The sequence below is a fragment of the Chlorocebus sabaeus genome, chromosome 20 (genome assembly GCF_047675955.1).
Source record: "Chlorocebus sabaeus isolate Y175 chromosome 20, mChlSab1.0.hap1, whole genome shotgun sequence".
Classification (NCBI taxonomy): domain Eukaryota; kingdom Metazoa; phylum Chordata; class Mammalia; order Primates; family Cercopithecidae; genus Chlorocebus; species Chlorocebus sabaeus.
The window spans coordinates 109777625-109796351 of NC_132923.1; the positions used below are offsets into that span (position 1 = coordinate 109777625).

Here is an 18727-nt window from a genome sequence, read left to right on the forward strand (position 1 = left end):
TGGGATTACAGGCGCGCACCACCATGCCTGGATAATTTTTATATTTCTAGTAGAGATGGGGCTTCACCACGTTGACGAGGCTGGTGTTGAACTCCTGGCCTCAAGTGATCCTCCTGCCTCAGCCTCCCAAAGTGCTGGGATTACAGGCATGAGCCACTACATTTGGCCTGGTGACGACCCCTTTTAGGGCTTACTAGAGTGATGAGGGGAGACCAGTGTGAGAGTCTGTAAGTCACTGTAAAATAGGGGTAAACTACGGCCTCATTAGGATCAGGACCTTATTTTATATGTAAAAAAGAATTGAGTGGGAGCAGGAGGCCGAGCAACCAAGCGGCACATTCCTTCTTCAGGCCACCACCCCTACCAGACATGTTAATATCCCTAGACCTGACAAAGAACCTGGCACGTGTGGGGCACTGAATGATGGCAGAATATACTGGGGAGGACTCACATTTCACAGTAAAATCCAGTGTTCAGCAACCATGCACAATCCCTGTATTTGCTACTCCTCCAGATAATCTGGAGGCCCCAGGAAGGCAAGAAATATGTTGTGTACAATTTTGTTATGCCAGTGCCTAGCCCAATGCCAGACACAGAATAGGAGTTCAAAAGTATCATGGGCCGGGCATGGTGGCTCACACCTGTAATACCAGCATTTAGGGAAGCTGAGGCGGAAGGATCACTTGAGCCCAGGAGTTTGAGACCTGTGTGGGCAATATGGCAAAGACCCTGTCTCTAAAGAAAAAAAAAAGCTGGGCGCAGTGGCTCACACCTGTAATCCCAGCACTTTGGGAGGCCGAGGCGGGCGGATCACGAGGTCAGGAGATCAAGACCATCCTGGCTAACATGGTGAAACCCTGTCTCTACTAAAAATACAAAAAATTAGCCAGGCATGGTGGCGGGCACCTGTGGTCCCAGCTACTCGGGAGGCTGAGGCAGAATGGCATGAACCACGGAGGCGGAGCTTGCAGTGAGCCGAGATTGCGCCACTGCACTCCAGCCAGAGCGAGACTCCATCTCAAAAAAAAGTATTGTGACCTATTACATTATAAGAAAATGGTTTATAAAGAATTGTACTAGGCCAGGCGTGATGGCTCATGCCTGTAATCCCAGCACTTTGGGAAGCTGAGGCAGGTGGATCACCTGAGGTCAGGAGTTTGAGACCAGCCTGGCCAACATGCCAAAACTCTATCTCTACTAAAAATACAAAAATTAGCTGGGCATGGTGGCACATGCCTGTAATCCCAGCTACTCGGGAGGCTGAGGTAGGAGAACTGCTTGAACCTGGGTGGCGGAGGTTGCAGTGAGCCAAAACAAAATTGCGCCCTGCCCTTCAGCCTGGGTCACAGAGTGAGACTTCATCTCAAAAAAAAAAAAAAAAAAGGACTAGGAATTAGGGATCAGGAATCCAGTCCTGGCTTTGGTTCTAATTCACTGGGGGCCTCAGGCAACACCATCCCTTTTCCTGCCCCTCTTTGAAACTCATGGTCCCTATCTGTACAATGTGGAGAAAGAGCTAGATCACTGGTTCTCAGCTCTGGCTGCATATTAAAAATGAACCTGGGATGATTTAAAACAATGGATGCCAGCCCAGGTCAGAAATGGAGGACAAAATTCCCATGCTGTTTAGTAGTGGGAGCGCCTGTGAATAGTCACTGCACTCCAGCCAGCGCAACAAAGCAAGACCCCATCTCTTAAGTTAAAAAAAGGAGGGGAAAAAAAAAAAAAAAGGACAGATGTCTGGGCTCCACCTCAGACCAATTAAAACAGAATCTCTGGGGTGGGGCATGGAAAGTTACAAAAGCATCCTGGGTGATTCTGATTTACAGCTAGGGCTGAGAGCCTCTGAGCTAGATGACTTCTCATCACCTTTTTAAGTTCTGCAACAATATTTGGGCATGCTCCCAAGCAGAAACAGGAGCAGCCCTCTGGGGCCACAATTGCCCTCCACAAATGCAGAAGTCTCAATTTCTAATCTCTGCTTTACTGTGGACTCTCTTATCAGCAGGGCTCGTGAATGCTTTGGATGAGTCACACATGTGGACACTCTTTAAAAACGCAGCACCACACATCTTTTTGCTGTTTCTGTAGTTTCGCCTTTTCCAGGAAGTCATATAGTTGGAATCATACAGGATGTAGCCCGTTCAGTCTGGTTTCTTTCACAAAGCAATAAACATTTAAGTTTCCTCCATATCATTTTGTGGCTTGATAACTCATTTCTGTTTATCCTGAATAATATTCCATTTTATGGTTGTATCAGTTTATCTGTTTTTTTTTTTTTGCCGCCTCCCGGGTTCACGCCATTCTCCTGCCTCAGTCTCCTGAGTAGCTGGGACTACAGGCGCCTGCCACCTCGCCCGGCTAGTTTTTTGTATTTTTTTTTAGTAGAGACGGGGTTTCACCATGTTAGCCAGGATGGTCTCGATCCCCTGACCTCGTGATCCGCCCGTCTCGGCCTCCCAAAGTGCTGGGATTACAGGCTTGAGCCACCGTGCCTGGCCTATTTTTTTAAATTGAGACGTTGTCTTGCTCTGTTGTCGCCCAGGCAGTGGCATGATCTTGGCTTACTGTGACCTCCACCTCCTGGGTTCAAGCAATTGGCCTGCCTTGGCTTCCCAAGTAGCTGGGACAACAGGTGCACACCACCATGCTCGGCTAATCTTAGTATTTTTAGTAGAGATGGGGTTTCACCATGTTGGCAGGGCTGGTCTCGAACTCCTGATCTCAAGTGATCCACCTGCCTCAGCCTCCCAAAGTGCTGGGATTATAGGCGTGAGCCACCGCACCTGGCCTCCATTCACCTTTTGAGGGGCATCTTGGTTGCTTCCAGTTTTTGGCAATCATGAATAAAGCTGCTATAAACATACATGTACAGGTCTTTACATGATCATGTTTTCAACCCCTTTAGTTAAATACAAGGAGAGAGACTGCAGCATTGTATGGTAAGAGTATGTTGAGCTTTGTAGGAAACTGCCAAACTGTCTTCCAAAGTGGCTGTACTATTTTGCATTTCCTCTGGCAATGGAGAGTTCCTGTTGCTCTACATCCTTGTCAGCATTTGCTGTGGACAGTTTTAACATTTTAGCCATCCTAGTAAGTGTGCGATGTGTAATGGTATCTCATTGTTTTAATTTGCAATTCCCTAATGACATAATGTTAAAAATCTTTTCATATGCTTACTAGTCACCTGGGAATCATCTTTGGTGTGTGTTGTTCAGATCTTTTGCCCATTTTGAAATTGGGTTGTTTCCATATTGTTGAGTTTTAAGAGTTCTTGGCTGGGCGCGGTGGCTCAGGCCTGTAATCCCAGCACTTTGGGAGGCCAAGGCGGGCAGATCACGAGGTCAGGAGATTGAGACTATCCTGACTACACGGTGAAAGCCCGTCTCTACTAAAAATACAAAAAAATTAGCTGGGCATGGTGGCGGGCGCCTTTAGTCCCAGCTACTCGGGAGACTGAGGCAGGAGAATGGCGTGAACCCGGGAGGCGGAGCTTGCAGTGAGCTGAGATTGCACCACCGCACTCCAGTCTGGGAGACAGAGCAAGACTCCGTCTCAAAAAAAAAAAAAAAAAAAAAAAAAAAAAAAAGAGTTCTTTGTGTATTTTTGAATACAAATCCTTTATCTGTGTTTTACAAATATTTCTCCCAGTCCTTGGCTTTTCATTCTCTCCACTGTGTTTTTCACTGAGAAATTTTTTATTTTAATGAAGTCCAACTTACCAATTTTTTTCTTCCTGGATTGAGGTTTTGGTGTTGTATCTAAAAACTCACTGCCAAACCCAACAAAGTAAGTGGCTGGGACTACAACTCAGATTATGTTAAAGCTATAGATCAAGTTGGATGTTTTTCCTATGTTATCTTCTAGAGGTTTCATAGCTTTGTATTTTAAATTTAGGTCTGTCATCTATTTTAACTTTTGTAAACAGTGTTAGGTCAGCATTTAGATTTTTTTTTTTTGCATATGGATGTCCAATTGCTCCATCACTGTTTGTTGATAAGACTATCTTTTCTCCATTGAATTGACTTTACTGCCTTGTCAAAGATCAGCTGACTATATTTGTGTGGGTCTATTCCTGGGTTCTCTATTTGTTCCATTGGCCTATTTGTCTATTCTTTTGCCAGTACCACACTGTCTTGATTATTGTAGCTTGATAGTAAGTCTTGAAGTCAGCAGTGTTAATCCTCTGAATTTGTTTTTCATTGGTTATTCTGGGTCTTTCTTCTTTTTCTCCATTTCTAACAAGAAGTTTATTTAAACAACAAGATGCTTGATTTGAAGGGAAAACTATTTAGGATTCTTTTTTTTTTTTTTTTTTTTAAAGAGTAATTTATCCCTACTTACAGACAGATTGTCCTACATGTAAGAGCTATATACAAAAAAAGTTATAAAATTGTCCTTGGTTTTACAATTAATAAATGAAAAACACTAAAATTCTCCAGTTTAATAAGGTATGCAAGGATTTTTGTTTTTTGTTTTTTTGTTAAAATAGTGACAGCAAAATAACATTGCAATATAAGATAAGAGTTGAATGAGTATGCCACTGATGGAGAAAGGGAGGTAATTTTCAAGAATCAGTATTTTTCCTCACGGGTATGTTTTGATTGACATCAAGTGGATGTCATTGGCCATTTAATATTTAAGACAGCAAAATGCTTGTGAACATACACCCGTTATTTTATGTACAGTAAAGGAATAGGTAAGGGAAAAATAAAAGAATAGAGAAAACTATACTATAGTAATAGTCATGATGTGGTGGAACCAAATTGCAGTTTTCTAATTGAGAATGTAATCTTGATCTATAAGAACAAAGTTCTAGAGTAAAGAGGCAGGTTCCTTTTTCAGTAGATACTTCTTGTCTGTTACTGAAACACATCAATTGTTATCTTCATCCTCCATTTCCAACTGTGCAGGTGTGTTTGTTTCATTGACTGGTTGCCTGTCAAACTAGAATCTGATCTGTCTCACTGACAAACTCTGTCCTTCACAACAGGCTTTCATTACTCTAGTAAGTGGTATATGACTCTTTTTTTTCTTTTATGAGATGGTGTCTTGTTCTGTCACCCATGCTGGAGGGCAGTGGTGCGATCTTGGCTCACTGCAACCTCCGCCTCCCGGGTTCAAGCAATTCTCCTGCCTCAGCTTTCCGAGTAGCTGAGACTACCACCATGCCATGCTATTTTTTTGTATTTTTAGTAGAGATGGGGTTTCACTATATTGGTCAGGCTGGTCTCGAACTCCAGACCTCAGGTGATCCACCCACCTCAGCCTCCCAAAGTGCTGGCATTACAGCCACTACACTCGGCCGGTATATGACTTTTAATCTTAAACTGCACCACAGAACCATCCTGCCCTATTACCTTCAAATTAATAAGATTGTTATTCTCAGTCTTGACTCCTTCCTTGGGCTTTTTAGCCATGTGAGTGCTGGAGTCTCCTCAGCTGCTGCTTCACAAATGAGGCACCAGGTCTGCACAGAATGAATGAGCACACAAACAGCACCAGGAGAAGCAGAAGAAGGTGGAACAGTGGAACTATTCTGGGTCTTCTACATTTTCATGTAAACTTTAGAATAATCAGTTGGTGATACTCACAAAATAACTTGCTGGGACTACGACCAGGATCATGTTGAAGCTAGAGATCAAGTTGGAAAGAACTGACATCCTAATATTGAGTTTTCCTATACGTGAACATGGACCATCTCTCCATTTACCTGATCTTCCTTGGTTTATCAGTTTTGTAGTTTTGCTCATACAAACCTTGTACATATGTTGTTAGATTTATTCCTAAGTACTTTTTTGGGGGGATGCTAATGAAGGCTGAATAGGTTGAGGACAAGGTGCTTTTAGAACAGTGAAACTATTCTGTATGACAATGTAATGGTGGATACAAGACATGCATTTGTCAAAACCCATAGAACTGTGCAACACAAAGAGTGAACCGTAATGTAAACTATGGACTTCAGTTATCACAATGTATCAATACTGGTTCATTAATTATAACAACGTACTAATGCAAGATGTTGATAATTGGGAAAATTGAGCTGGGGAAAGACTGGTATATGAAACTCATTATACTATCTGCTCAATTTTCTGTAAGCCTAAAACTGCTCTAGAAAGTAAAGGCTATTAATTTTTTTAAAAAATGGAGTACCAACTCCAAATGAAAAGGAGACCCTGGTGAAGTCTTCCAATGCCTCCCTTGCCTACAGGATCAAGTCTATGGTCTCTCACCAGGCACAGGAAATCCTTCACAATTTGACTGCCCCTCCAGTCCACCCTCTACCATCCAGCCAAATGGAGTCATTCAGGGCTCATGAAGGAACCTGGGACTCTGCACTACTCCCTGGTCTGGAACACTGTCCCTTCTTTGCCTGGTCTGGAAATGCCTTCAAGAAGCTTCTGCAGATGTTAATTTGGGTACACAGAGGAATGATACCAGCCCATAGTATCTGCTTTATAATACCACCTATGGTATTTCTGGCAGGACCTCTCAGTAGTTTCAGTAGTGAAACTACTGTTCCCATAGACCACACCACAGTTCCCAAACTGTGCATCAAGGCACCTGAGGGCACCCACAGCAAATTCACAGGGGGCAAAGTAGGATATTTTGAAAGATACTCAACATCTTTGGCTAATGAGTGAACTACTAGCTCAAGGTAGTTCACAGTTCCATTATTAGATTATGCCACAATCCTTTTGATTATGTCATCTTGAAGAAGCTGGGTCTTTAGTGGTTGCTGTGATAAAAAGTAAATGAAAGTCGATGTGGGACAGGAAATGAAGGTAGCAGTATCTGCTTTCATTAGAAAATTTAACAAGTTGTTCAGTGCCCAATGGGCAGCATAGATTCTGTTAGTAATTGCAGTTGTTTAAGAATGAAGGCCGGGTGCGGTGGCTCATGCCTGTAATCCCAGCACTTTGGGAGGCTGAGGTGGGCAGATCATCTGAGGTCAGGAGTTTGAGACCAGCCTGGCCAAGGTGGTGAAACCCTGTCTCTACTAAAAATACAAAAAATTAGCTGCGTGTGGTGGCAGGCGCCTGTAATCCCAGTTACTTGGGAGGCTGAGGCAGGAGAATTGCTTGAACCCGGGAGGCAGAGGTTGCAGTGAGCAGAGATTGCGCTATTGCACTCCACCCTGGGGGACAAAAATGAAACTCTATCTCCAAAAAAATAAAAATTAAAAATAAAAATAAATACAATAAAAATAAAAATACAAAAAAAAAAAAAAAAAAAATAGCCAGGCAAGACTCCGTCTCAAAAAAAAAAAAAAATGAAACATTGTTTCCTCCAATTCAGATGTATTATTTTTTAAATGGCAACTAACTTGTTAGGACATAAATAGGGCTTAACTACTTAATAAATTGAACTCTTAGGTATTTCTTTTGGCTTAGAGGCTCCATGAAAAAATTACTGAGATGGTAATGGTGCTGTGAGCTGAGAAAGTTCAGAAACCTGTAGTCTAAGAGATTATCTAATCCAGGGCACATCAAAAACTTGCATGTGTGAAATCAATTTAGTGGGTTATAACCATGTTTTTTTCCCTAACAAAACAGAAAGGTAAGCAGAGCACATTGCATGTAGCAAGGGTAAGTATTATTGTGTAAAACTTTTGTTCATTTTATATATATATATACACACACATGCATATATATACAAGTAATCATGTGTATATTGGGTCACAATGTAAATTGGTTTGAAAAACCACTAAGATTCCAAGCCCCTTATTTTACTGATGAAAAAACAGCCGGAGAGTGAAAGCTGATGACTACAAATCACAGCCATGAGAGCTCGGCTCTGCACTCAGTCCTGCTGGGTGGGGTGGTCACTGCTCACAGTGAGCACCACCCAGTAGAGGTGTGGTTACTCAAAGTCATACAGCTACAGAGGTGAGGGACCAGGTGCCCTCACTTTGGTTCCAATACCCATCTGCACCCCACAAATGCCACCAGCCACACCTAGAACAAAATGGTTTTAATCAATTGCGTCACCCTCACTCTCCTGGGAGCGGAGCAACAAAAAGGCTCGGCTCCTGCCCCCAGAGGACAGTAAGGCTTATGTGTCTCTCCACACTGCAGGGCCCAGGCTGGGCAGGCAGGGGGTGGGAAGCAGGACAGGAGGCAGGGAGGGAGGGTGGGAGGCAGGGAGGAAATGGCAGGTGGCTGGAACACAAGAAAGCAAAGGGGACCCAGCTGGTCCTTGGGCCCCAGGGCCCAGTCCCAATACTCCTGCTCTCCCTTCTCCCTGGCTAGAGAAAGGTCACGGAGAAGAGATAGGGGAGCAGGGCCCAGCAGCAGGAGAAGCAGCAGCAGCTGTTTCCGTCACCAATAAATATACTTCATTACCAAGCTAGAAGAGAGGGATGGGAAGAGGGATTGGGGTGGGAAGGAAGGGGGAGAAGCTGCCACCTGTGTTGCTGGGATTAAAGCAATGAGATGGTGCCAGACCCCCCACCACTATCCTCACCCTCCCCTTGTCTTCTTAAAACTGTGAAAAAGCTTTTAACATGGCCCTCCTGTCTCCAGGGCTGCTCTGAAGCCTGAATGAGAGGAGGCACCTGGCAGAGACAGGGGCTGAGGAAGGGAGGGAGGGAGGAGAGGGAGAGGAGAAGGGAGGCTGCTTTTCCCCAGGGGCTGCAGCTGGAGGGCTGGAGCCAAGTAAGCACTGAGGGGAAGCAGGGAGGGAGAGAGGGGGAAGGATGAACCAACTACCTGGAGCAGCTGGAGCTAAGAGCCAGGGGGCAGAGGGGAGGGGAGGCCTGGTAAGTGGTGGGTTGATCGCTGCATCCAGTGTAAAGCTTGGGGCTGCTGGGGAGGGAGGGGCCGAGTAAGGGACTTTCCCATCTGAGTGGCTCAGGAGACCCACCCCTCTCCCCTCAGAGCAGCAGGGGACAGAGAAAAGCCATCACTTCTTTGGTCTTTGTGGCGGCTCAGCATGTGGGATGGGAAGGAGGGCAGAAAGGACAGAGAAGGGCCCTTAGCAGGAAGCGCCACCTCAGCAGAGTAGGCCTGGCTGGGAGCTCTGGCAGAAAGGTCACAGTGAGGCTGAGGAGCGCCCAAGAGGAGAACGGCTGTAGTGCAGAAGTGCTGGCATGGATGGGTGGGGTAAGGTGCAGTGCCCCACCCTCTGCCAGGGCTCTTGGGAAAGGCAGAGCCTCCAGAGGTGGCCAGTGAGAGTAGGTGCAGGGCCAGAGCTAGTAGCCAGGAAGAGTGAGGGTGCTCCACTGCGACCTCAGCAGGTAGCCTGGTCTTGCCCACTCCAGGGCTCCCGTCCTTCCTTTTGGTTCTGCTCTAACACTAGTGGCTCTGGGGGGAGGGTGGGACCCATCCTTTTTCAAAACCTTTCCTGAAGACCACAGGGGAGCTAGCCTTGCAGGCTTGGGAGCAAGAGTGGCAACAGGCCAAGGTGAGCCCTTACCAATTGGGAATCCCACTCCCCCTCCTGCTGCCAGCTGAAGGGCAGGACAGTCCCTGAAGACAGTTCAGCTTGTTCCTCCCCACCTGCGGCAGAAGGGATTCTGAGGCAGGCCAGAGCCCTCCAGGGACATGGAAGCAGGAGGTGGGGGGGCATATGGAGGGGTATCCCCTCCTGCTCTTTTTTTTAGGGCTGGGGATAGTCAGGGGACAATCAGCCCAGAGTCTGAAAGCCAGCAAGTTGTAGCAACCTCCACCCCTAATGCCAAACTAACAAACAAAACAGGGGAAATGAAAAAAAGTGGGGTGGGGAAGACAAACCAAAACAGAATCCCCCGACCTCCTGCCCAGGGTGGAGGGTCCAGCCAGTAGCAGGGGCTGGGGACCAGGGCTGGAGGGTCTAGCTGGGCCGGCACTGCACCTGGCCCTCAGAGCTGTCCTCATCATCAGAGGCCCCGGCACCTCCACTGCTCAGGCCCGTGATCCGGTAGCCCATGTTGAGCAGCATCACCTCCAACGGGTCTGCATTCATGCGCCGCTGGTTGGCCTGCGAAGCACCCTCCATATCTTCCACGACTCGGCCTGTGAGGTCTTCACTCTGTGGTGGAGAAAGGGGTAACACACATGAGGCTCAGGGAGAGAGAGGCACCAGGGTACACGTATAGGGGCGGGGGAGGGAAATACACAGACTTAACTATCTATAGGGGGAGGTACACGTACATGCCAGGAGGTGTACACACAACCTTAATACATATTGTTGGGGGTGCTCACACTGGAATATATATGGGGAGACATGCCACCTCAGGATATATAGGCAGGTCATAACATGCTGGGATATACGTGGGGGACAGTACACACCAGGATATGTTGGACACACATACTGGGACACCTGGGACAAGGGGCAGACACAACTTCCCCACCCCACTCTGTTTTGTTGCCACAGCAACTCTTCCTTCATCTTTCTTTCTCCTCTCCCCTCAATGGGGAATCCTACAGGAGTCCTCTCTTTAAAAGTCACAGCAAATTATCTTGGGAATCAGACATACCACTTGACTTTTGTTTTGCCAGCTGGGAAGAGGGAAGCAGTAGGGCAGAGGGGAAGGGGAGGCACCAAGCCAGCTTCCCTGGCTACCCACCCTGGGAGTGGAGGGGACTACACTGTCCTAAGTGTCCTTGTGGGCTGGACACTTCACAGGCATCTCTTTACTCCTCACTGCAACCTTTCAAGGTGATGCTGTCATTCCCATTCCCCATGTACAGATGATTAAAAGCCTGGGTCAGAGATGAAGTCTCTCAGGCAGTGAGGAGACTGGATTCAAACTTAGGCCTACCAGATGCCAAAGCCTGCATAGCTCCCTTGTGACCAGGGCCTCTGTACAGTTTCTAGGCAATTGCCACTGCATTTGGAGCTTCTGGAATCTGAGGACACAGCCTTGGGCCCCAAGATAAGAGATACTCAGCAGCTTCTAGCCTCTGGGTGGCTCATTTCTCTTCCCTGCATTAGCAGGCTCCACTGGAGCCTTCCACAGAGTCCCTGCCCTCCTCTCTGCTTGGCTTTGGTCACCTTCACTGCACCCTCACCTCTGGTCGGGGGTTCCAGAGCCGCACAACAGGATCGATGCCGCTGGTGGCCAGGAAGCAGTAGCTGGGGTGTGGCTGCAGGCAGTTGACAATGGACTCATCCCCTTGGAGCACACGGACCAGGTTGGTGGTCTCCTTTTCCCAGATGAAGAAGGAGCCATCATCAGAGCCACTGACGATATACTGAGCGTTGCTGGCGGGGGGGCAAAGGGCAGGGAGGTCAGGTGGGGTACTGCCCTATAGCCTCAAGCAGAGGCTGCATGGCCTAGGTAAAGGGGGAGCAAGGAAGTCTGCAGCCACTCGGTCCCCCACACGCTGGGGTGTGCACTTGACCCAGAACTCCATGTACATAGCCCTGGTCACTGTTCTCTTAAACCCAGGGCCAGCGACTGCCTGGATTTCTCCAAGACAGTCTCCCCTACAGTTCATTATTCCCTCCTTGGGCCAGGATCATCTTACATCATCTCTCGGGTCTCTAAAATACCCTGTTCTAAGCCTTCCCTGAGCAGTCCCAGGCTTCTGGCATCCAGAATCCCCACGTAGCCCCTCACACACCACTGACATTTAGAGGGCATCTTGATGGATTCTTTTTTTTCTTAGAGATAAGGTCTCGTTCTGTCACCCAGGCTGGAGTACAGTGGCATGATCATGGCTCACTGTGGCCTTAACTGGTCCTCCCATGTCAGCCTCCTGAATAGCTGGGACTATGGGTGCATGTCACCACACCCAGAAAATTTTAAAAATTTTTTGTAGAGATGGGGGTCTATGCTGTTAAGGCTGGTCTCAAACTCCTGGGCTCAATCGATCCTCCCGCTTCAGCCTCCCCAAGTGCTGGGATTACAGGCATGAGCCACTGTGCCTTGCCTACGGAGAGATTATTGATTCATGTTCAGGTGTCTCACCTACCCAAAGAAAGTACATCTACAAATGAGGGGTGGGGGTGATGGTGTCTGAAACACAGAGTTTGTCCCTTAGTACCCAGGGCACAGTTTTGAGCACAAAACAGATGTGCCAAGATCCCCAGCCTTGGAGGGCTGCTGCCTCACTCCCAAACAGAGGGAGGCTCCCTGAATGCAGATAAAGCAACCAAGCTCTGGCACATGCACACAGAAGGAGAAGGAGGTGGGGGGTGAGGGAGTAGTCCAGGCATTGTACTGGAGGCTCTACTTGGATTATCTTATTAGTCCTTGTTATGGCCTCATAAGTGGGCATGGCAGGTTGGTCATCTCATAGATGAAAAAACTTCAGAGGCTGACAAAGGTGAAGCCATTTGCCCAAGGGTACAGAGGCAGAGCAGGGATTTGAGATTCTTCTCTAAAACCATTATGCCCCAACACTCCCCACTCAACCTCCTGCTGCCAACTGGGCTGCACCCTCCTCTTCAGGGCCTCGGACCTGCCAAAGAAATTGGCCTCCTTGATATCCGTGGTGGTGTTGCAGTGGCCACAGTAGCGGAATTGATAGTCGTAGCTTCGCTCCCGCAGCACCATTTCATCCTCTGAGATGGAGTCCTTGCGGCTTGTGCTGCGGAGGCGGACTGGGGCACCGCCACCAGGTCCCTTCTTCTCCTCTGGGGGCAGAGATCCAGAAAAGGTAAGCGTCCTGTTCCTTTCTCTGCTTCCCTATTTCCCCCCACCTATGGCTCTGTTTTCAGTCTAAAGTCTGACAACATAGAGCTACCTGCCTCCACCCTTATCCTGGAAAATTGGGGAAAGGTTGTGAGGAAGATGCATCTTTGGATCTAGCCCCTGGGGATGTTCACGAGGAGACCTTTGATGCTAGGAGGACCTGAAAGCCCTAAGGATACAGAGACTCAAAGTGTGTTTCTGTGGAGATGAGAGGCAGGGGAGGGTAGAGTGAGGCACTAGCAAAGAGAGAATGGGTGACTTTTTTTTTTTTTCCTTTTTCTTTTTGAGATGGAGTCTCGCTCTGTCACCCGGGCTGGAGTGCAGTGGCATGATCTCGGCTCACTGCAACCTCCACCTCCAGGGTTCAAGCGATTCTCCTGCCTCAGCCTCCTGAGTAGCTGGGATTACTACCAGGCATGTGCCACCACATCCAGCTAATTTTTGTATTTTTAGTAGAGATGGGGTTTCACCACGTTGGCCAGGCTGGTCTCGAACTCCTGACCTCAGGTGATCCACCTGCCTCTGCTTTCCAAAGTGCTGGGATTACAGACGTGAGCCACCGAGCCCAGCCTGGGTGACTTTTTTAAACAGATTCGTAGCGCTTAGGGCAGTAAGGACCATGCCCTTACCCTCTGGAAGACAAGTTATTAGGGTCCCAAATGAGAGACACTGATCAGTTAAGTGACAGGTATTCACACAAGTTTTCTCAGTTCCTTAAAAGTGACTCACTCGTGCCTGCTTCAGGGCCTTGGAGCATCCTGGTCCATATGCCAGGAGCTCTGCATCGCCCACGGCTACACTTTGTTGTTGTTGTTGGAGATAGGATTTTGCTCTGTTACCCAGGCTGGAGTGCAGTGGTGTGATCATGGCTCACTGTAGCCTTGACCTCCTGGGCTCAAGTGATCCTCTTGCCTCAACTGCCCGAGGAGCCGGGACTACAGGTGTGTGCCACCATCCTTGTTTTTTTTTTTTTTTTTTTTGAGACGGAGTCTCACTCTGTCACCCAGGCTGGAGTACAGTGGCCGGATCTCAGTTCACTGTAAGCTCCGCCTCCTGGGTTTACACCATTCTCCTGCCTCAGTCTCCCGAGTAGCTGGGACTACAGGCGCCCGCCACCTTGCCCGGCTAATTTTTTGTATTTTTTAATAGAGATGGGGTTTCACCGTGTTAGCCAGGATGGTCTCCATCTCCTGACCTCGTGATCCGCCCATCTCGGCCTCCCAAAGTGCTGGGATTACAAGCTTAAGCCACCACGCCCGGCCAGCTAATTTAAAAAATTTTTCTTTTGTTGAGATGGGATCTTGCTATGTTGTCCTGACTGATACTGAACTCCTGGGCTCGAGCGATTTTCCCATGTTGGCCTCCCAAAGTGCTGGGATTATAAGCGTGAGCCACTGCACTAGGCCACACAGCTATATTTTGTATCTAGTTAATGCTTCCTTTGGATCCTTTAGATCTTAGCTTAAATGTTTCTTCCTGAAGAACCCCAGAATGCCATCAAGCCCCCTCAACACACACACCATTCAGGCCCCATGGCACTTGTCATACTTTTTGTTTCTCCTTTATCACTTGGTTCCTTCACTAGACTGTACATGCCATAAACACAGAAATTCCATCTGACTTAGTCACAGCTCTATTTCCAGGACCCAGCACAGTGCCTGACACATGGCAGGTGTCTGATAACTATTCATTAAACAAATGAATTTACCACATGGCTGGTAAACTGCAAAGGAGAGAGGTGAAGATCCATGTCTGCCTCCTGTGAGCTCACCATTCATGTTCACAGACCACACACCAATGGCCCAGTTCATTCTCCAGCACGTTGAAGTGAGCTGGGCAGGGCTTCGTGCTCTTTGTGCAGGTAAGGCAGTAGGTAGAGAGGCTGTGCTTTCTCCAAAGCCACACAGTCACGTAGTGGAGCTGCATTTGGAACTGAAGCTCCACGTTCCAAGCCTGAGGCATTTCTACTGCTCTGCGCTATTGTCTCTGCTGCACTTGTACACTCGGAACAAACACAACGACCAGCTTCTGCTTCTCAGATGCCCAAGTGGAACCACCAGGGCCCTGTCTGAGCAGGTGAGGATGCCTAGTGGGAGCCTGACTGAGCTCAGCTTCCTCCTATCCTGGGCACCAGGCACTCCCCTAGGTGCTTTAAACATGCCATTTAAACATGCTGATCCTCAATAGAAACGCTCAGTGGGAGGTGCTGGCATGTCTCCTTCCTTTTCAGACAAGGAAACACTCTCAGAGAGAGACCAAGTAACTGCCCCAAGGTTGCATGGTTTCTGAATCAACATCTGAACCCAGGCCTCTCCAATCCCGGAACCATGACCACTCCAGAATGTCATGCAGCATCTCAAAGAGAAAGAGTAACAGCACCCCCTCCTCAGTGCCCACTCACCACCATCATTTTTGGAGAAGAGGGCAGCTGTGATGTCACGACCCAATGCATCACAAGCGCTGCTGTGGGCCTGCTCCGGAAATTTCCCTTTGAAGTCGTCCAGGCACTCCAGGGCTTCAGCCACATACTTGAGCTCAAAGAGGCAGCGGGCCAGGCGAAAGTGTGCCTTCAGGTGGCATGGGTTCAGGGAGATGGCCTTGAGGCAGTCCCTCAGGGCATCATAGTGGTCACCATCCCTGGGAAGGTGGGGAAGAGTGGCTTAGAGGTAGAGCCACGTGGCAAGCAAGGGGTCCCCACTGTCTCCTCTACTTCCTGTGGCCACCCCGGCCCACTACTGACAGATCTCATGGCAAGGGGACTTGAGGACGAAGAGAATCCTGGCTCAGCCCAGGCCTCCCCCATCAGGAGACAGTATGGTTAAGGAGCAAGCCAGGAAACCCTGAGGTCTTGAGGGTGGCAAAAGCTGGTGTCAGGCTGCCCTCTGCTGGGCACAGAGTGCAACTGCACACTGGCTCACCCCAGGCACCCGCAGCTCTGCAGCAGAAGGCCTGGCATCTTGCCCACCACAGGCTCCCCAAGCCCTCCTTCTCTCTTCCCCCATCCACCTCCTCAAATCACCCCCAGCTGGCCTTCAAAGCCATGTCCAAGGCAGGGGGCCCTCAAGGACAGTTCTGTGGTCTGGGGAAGCCAGAAGTGCCAGGCTGGGGACGCAGGGTCTGATCAGCAGGCAGCAAGCCCTCAGCCAGACCCCCCTCTGTCCTGGCTGACTGATCCACAGCAGCTGTGGCCTCTACCTCCTGGGGCTGGAGGATGGGGCCTGACAGTCTGGCAGAGTCGGCTCTCTGGAAGCTGATGGTAAGGGGGGTTGTGCACACCAGGAGCTCCAAATCGTCCCCACTCACTTCTCCAACCTCCTGAAGCATGGATGAAGGGAAGTGGGAGTGCTTTTAGTGGGTAAGTGGGGAAAGAGGAAGTGAAAGGAGGTCAGAGAAGCCCCTCCTTTTCCCACCCTGTGCCAGAATATAGGAAGCACACTCCCCCAGCACCCACAGACCTGTCTTTGCCTCTTGTCTGGAGAGCCAGACAGGCCCCACAGGAGCTGCTTCTTTGGAAGCCATTTTTTTTTTTCCCAACTGGGCTGGGGTAGGCCTACAACTCAACTGTGCCAAGCAGCAGTAAGAGACACCCCCTAGAGTTAATGGCCCCTTCTCCAAGGGCACAGCTCACAATAATCCGGCATGGCTAAGGCAGGTCTGACATGGGAAAGTCCTTCCCGAGCCTCCTTCTGCAGCACTCAGAGGGAGCACCCAGTCCTTGAAGCAGCCATGCTCAGACCAGCAACCAGCAGCTCAGCCCATGTGGGGGCAGGCAGGAAACAGAGCTGCTTCAATGGTGTGGCCTGCGTCAGGATGAGTGGCTGTGACGAAGGAGCAGGCACTGTGTGGAAACCCAATTACTGCCTGCAAGGTGCCCCTCTGAGCTCCTGGGGAGAGCCAGACCAGAGACCAGCCAGAAGCCAGAGGGTGACAGCTCCCACTGCATCCAGGAGCAGATGGCAGCCCTGGGGAGACTGGCCTAGGACAGAATGTGACATTCTAGGGGTCACTGGCAGGCATGTGGGGATGGGGGTAGAGAGCAGGCTGGCCCCAGGGCTCACCCTTCCTAGACTCATTGCCAGATCAATCTCCCTGAAAGGACAGCCCTCGGCACATCCCTCTCCTGCTCAGAACTCTCCAGTAGCTGCCCATCATGCACTGAATCGAGGCCAACGTCACCGCTCTGCATTCCAAGCCCTCCCTAGGCCGGCCCCAGGCTACCTCACAGACTCATCTCCTGCCAGTCCCTCTCCGAACCCTCTGCTCCAGCCAAATGGATTTGCTGTTCTGCAAACAAGCTCTTCAGTCAGTCCCCCACCCCCACGCCTTTGTTCACACCATTTCATCTCCCTGGAATGTCCTTCCCCCACAGGCCCCTCCTCTCCTTCATCTCCTGTCTAAGCCTGCCTACACTTAAAGCCCATTCAGACGCCATGTCTTTCTGCTGCTTCCCTGCTCCCCAGCTAAAGCGACCCAACTTTTCTTGATGCCCACAGCTCTTTACCTGACCATTTACAAGACTCACTGCTTTCTATCTCTTTAATGCTGAAGTATGTCCACTACTTTACCCACTGTCTGGCGGCTCCTCTGGAGCACAGGAACTTTGTGTTCCTAGTACCTAGCACATAGTAGGAGCTCAGAGAACATGCTGAGGGCACATATGGATTGGGAAAACACCAACCTCACTTAGCAAGAATGCAGGAGTGAAGCTGAGCTCTCAGCCTACAGCTTAGATGAGGACCACTGAGTTCTACCCAACTGTTAGACAGAGAGGTGAATCAACTCAGGATTCACCCAAAACAGTCATCTCCTGGGTTTGGCTGCCACTTGAGCCCTTGGCCAACTCCTGATGCCTCAGCTAAGGCTGGGGGATAGCATCTTCCCCACTCCTACCTAGCACTGCCATCCTGCTGACTTGGGTGGGTTTCTTAAGCTTCCCTCTCTGGCCTGCCTAGTTGCAGCCAGACGATGGCACACCAGCTGGCCTGTCTGTCTGGGCAGAGCCGACGGATGCCAGACGGAGCAGAAATGGCTGTGGGCCCAGCTCTATCCATCTCTAGTCCTGGCCCTGACTGGGGGATGGGGGGCGGGGTCTGCATGTCTGCTTGCCTGCTGGTGCTGCAGGCAGAAGGGCTGGGGGCCCTGATGGTCTCCAAAGATGAGGAGTTCTTTCGGATATGGTCTACTTCTTTATTACCAGCCACCATACCCTAGTGTGACCCACAGCCAGCTTTGGATTTCTGGGATATGGTTTGTACTCAGTCCAAAGGGTCTAAGAACACAGAAAGCAAGCCTTAGTGGGGCCAAGGGACTGCAGAATATTTTAGACACATACCAACTGAATTCACCAAACCCCTCATTTCCACTTAGCAAGATTCCACTGCTCTTCAAAGTCCAGTTCTCCAACAATTGGGACTAACAATCCTCAACTCCTACTTCCCCAGGGGCCACAGCACTTTATAATAATATGCCATGTAGGAACTAGCTTTGAACATGTTCCACATAACTGTGAGCTTCCTTAGTGCTTGATTGGCGCCTGCCCACCATTAGCCTGGAGGTGGGGAGGAGAGGCCAAGAAGCCCTAAGAGGCCGCAATATGTTCCTGCCACCTTCCCTGGATGCCTTGGCAACTTGGCTCCATCAGGCCCCTGCCTTTTGGTCCAGTTGCTTTGTCCCTCATCCTGACCCAGATCCCCTCTGCAGTGGCCACTCACCACTTGCGCTTCATGTAGGCTGCTGCTCGGTTTCCATAAAGCATGGCATTGTGAGGGGCCCTCTGCACAGCCTTGCTGTAAAGCTGAATGGCTTGGGTCCACTGCTGGCAGGCAAAAGCCTCATTCGCTTGCTGTTTCACACGCTCCAGGTATGGCGGTAGCTCTACTTGGGGGCTACAGGGGAAATAGAGCCAAGTCAGAACAGTCAAAGAAGGTCAGAGCAGTCCCTCAGGAAGTCTGTAACATAGCCTGAGGGTCACCCAGGTTTTCTTGGCTCCTGGGATCTGACTGCTTTCTGGAAGAGGGGACCACTACCCTGGCCTGGGCTATTACCTATTACCGTGATAGGGAACAGACACCATTCCAAATACTCTCAGCCAGTGAAAAGAGGAAG

General features: G+C 49.4%; 1 protein-coding gene across 3 annotated transcripts in view; it reads right to left on the minus strand.

The window, feature by feature from the left end:
- Positions 1–7959: 7959 nt before the first annotated feature.
- WDTC1 (WD and tetratricopeptide repeats 1) overlaps positions 7960–18727 on the minus strand; it is a 78290-nt gene continuing 67522 nt past the window's right edge. For 2 of the 3 annotated variants that reach the window (XM_037984516.2, XM_007979848.3), the window contains exons 12-16: positions 18334–18507; positions 15024–15259; positions 12390–12564; positions 10995–11187; positions 7960–10011 (exon numbers count right to left, since the gene is read on the minus strand). In XM_037984516.2, the coding sequence (XP_037840444.1) occupies positions 9814–10011; positions 10995–11187; positions 12390–12564; positions 15024–15259; positions 18334–18507 (976 nt within the window). In that variant the 3' untranslated portion in view covers positions 7960–9813. The remainder of the gene's footprint in view (positions 10012–10994; positions 11188–12389; positions 12565–15023; positions 15260–18333; positions 18508–18727) is intronic. The other variant, XM_007979849.3, reaches the window with a different exon arrangement.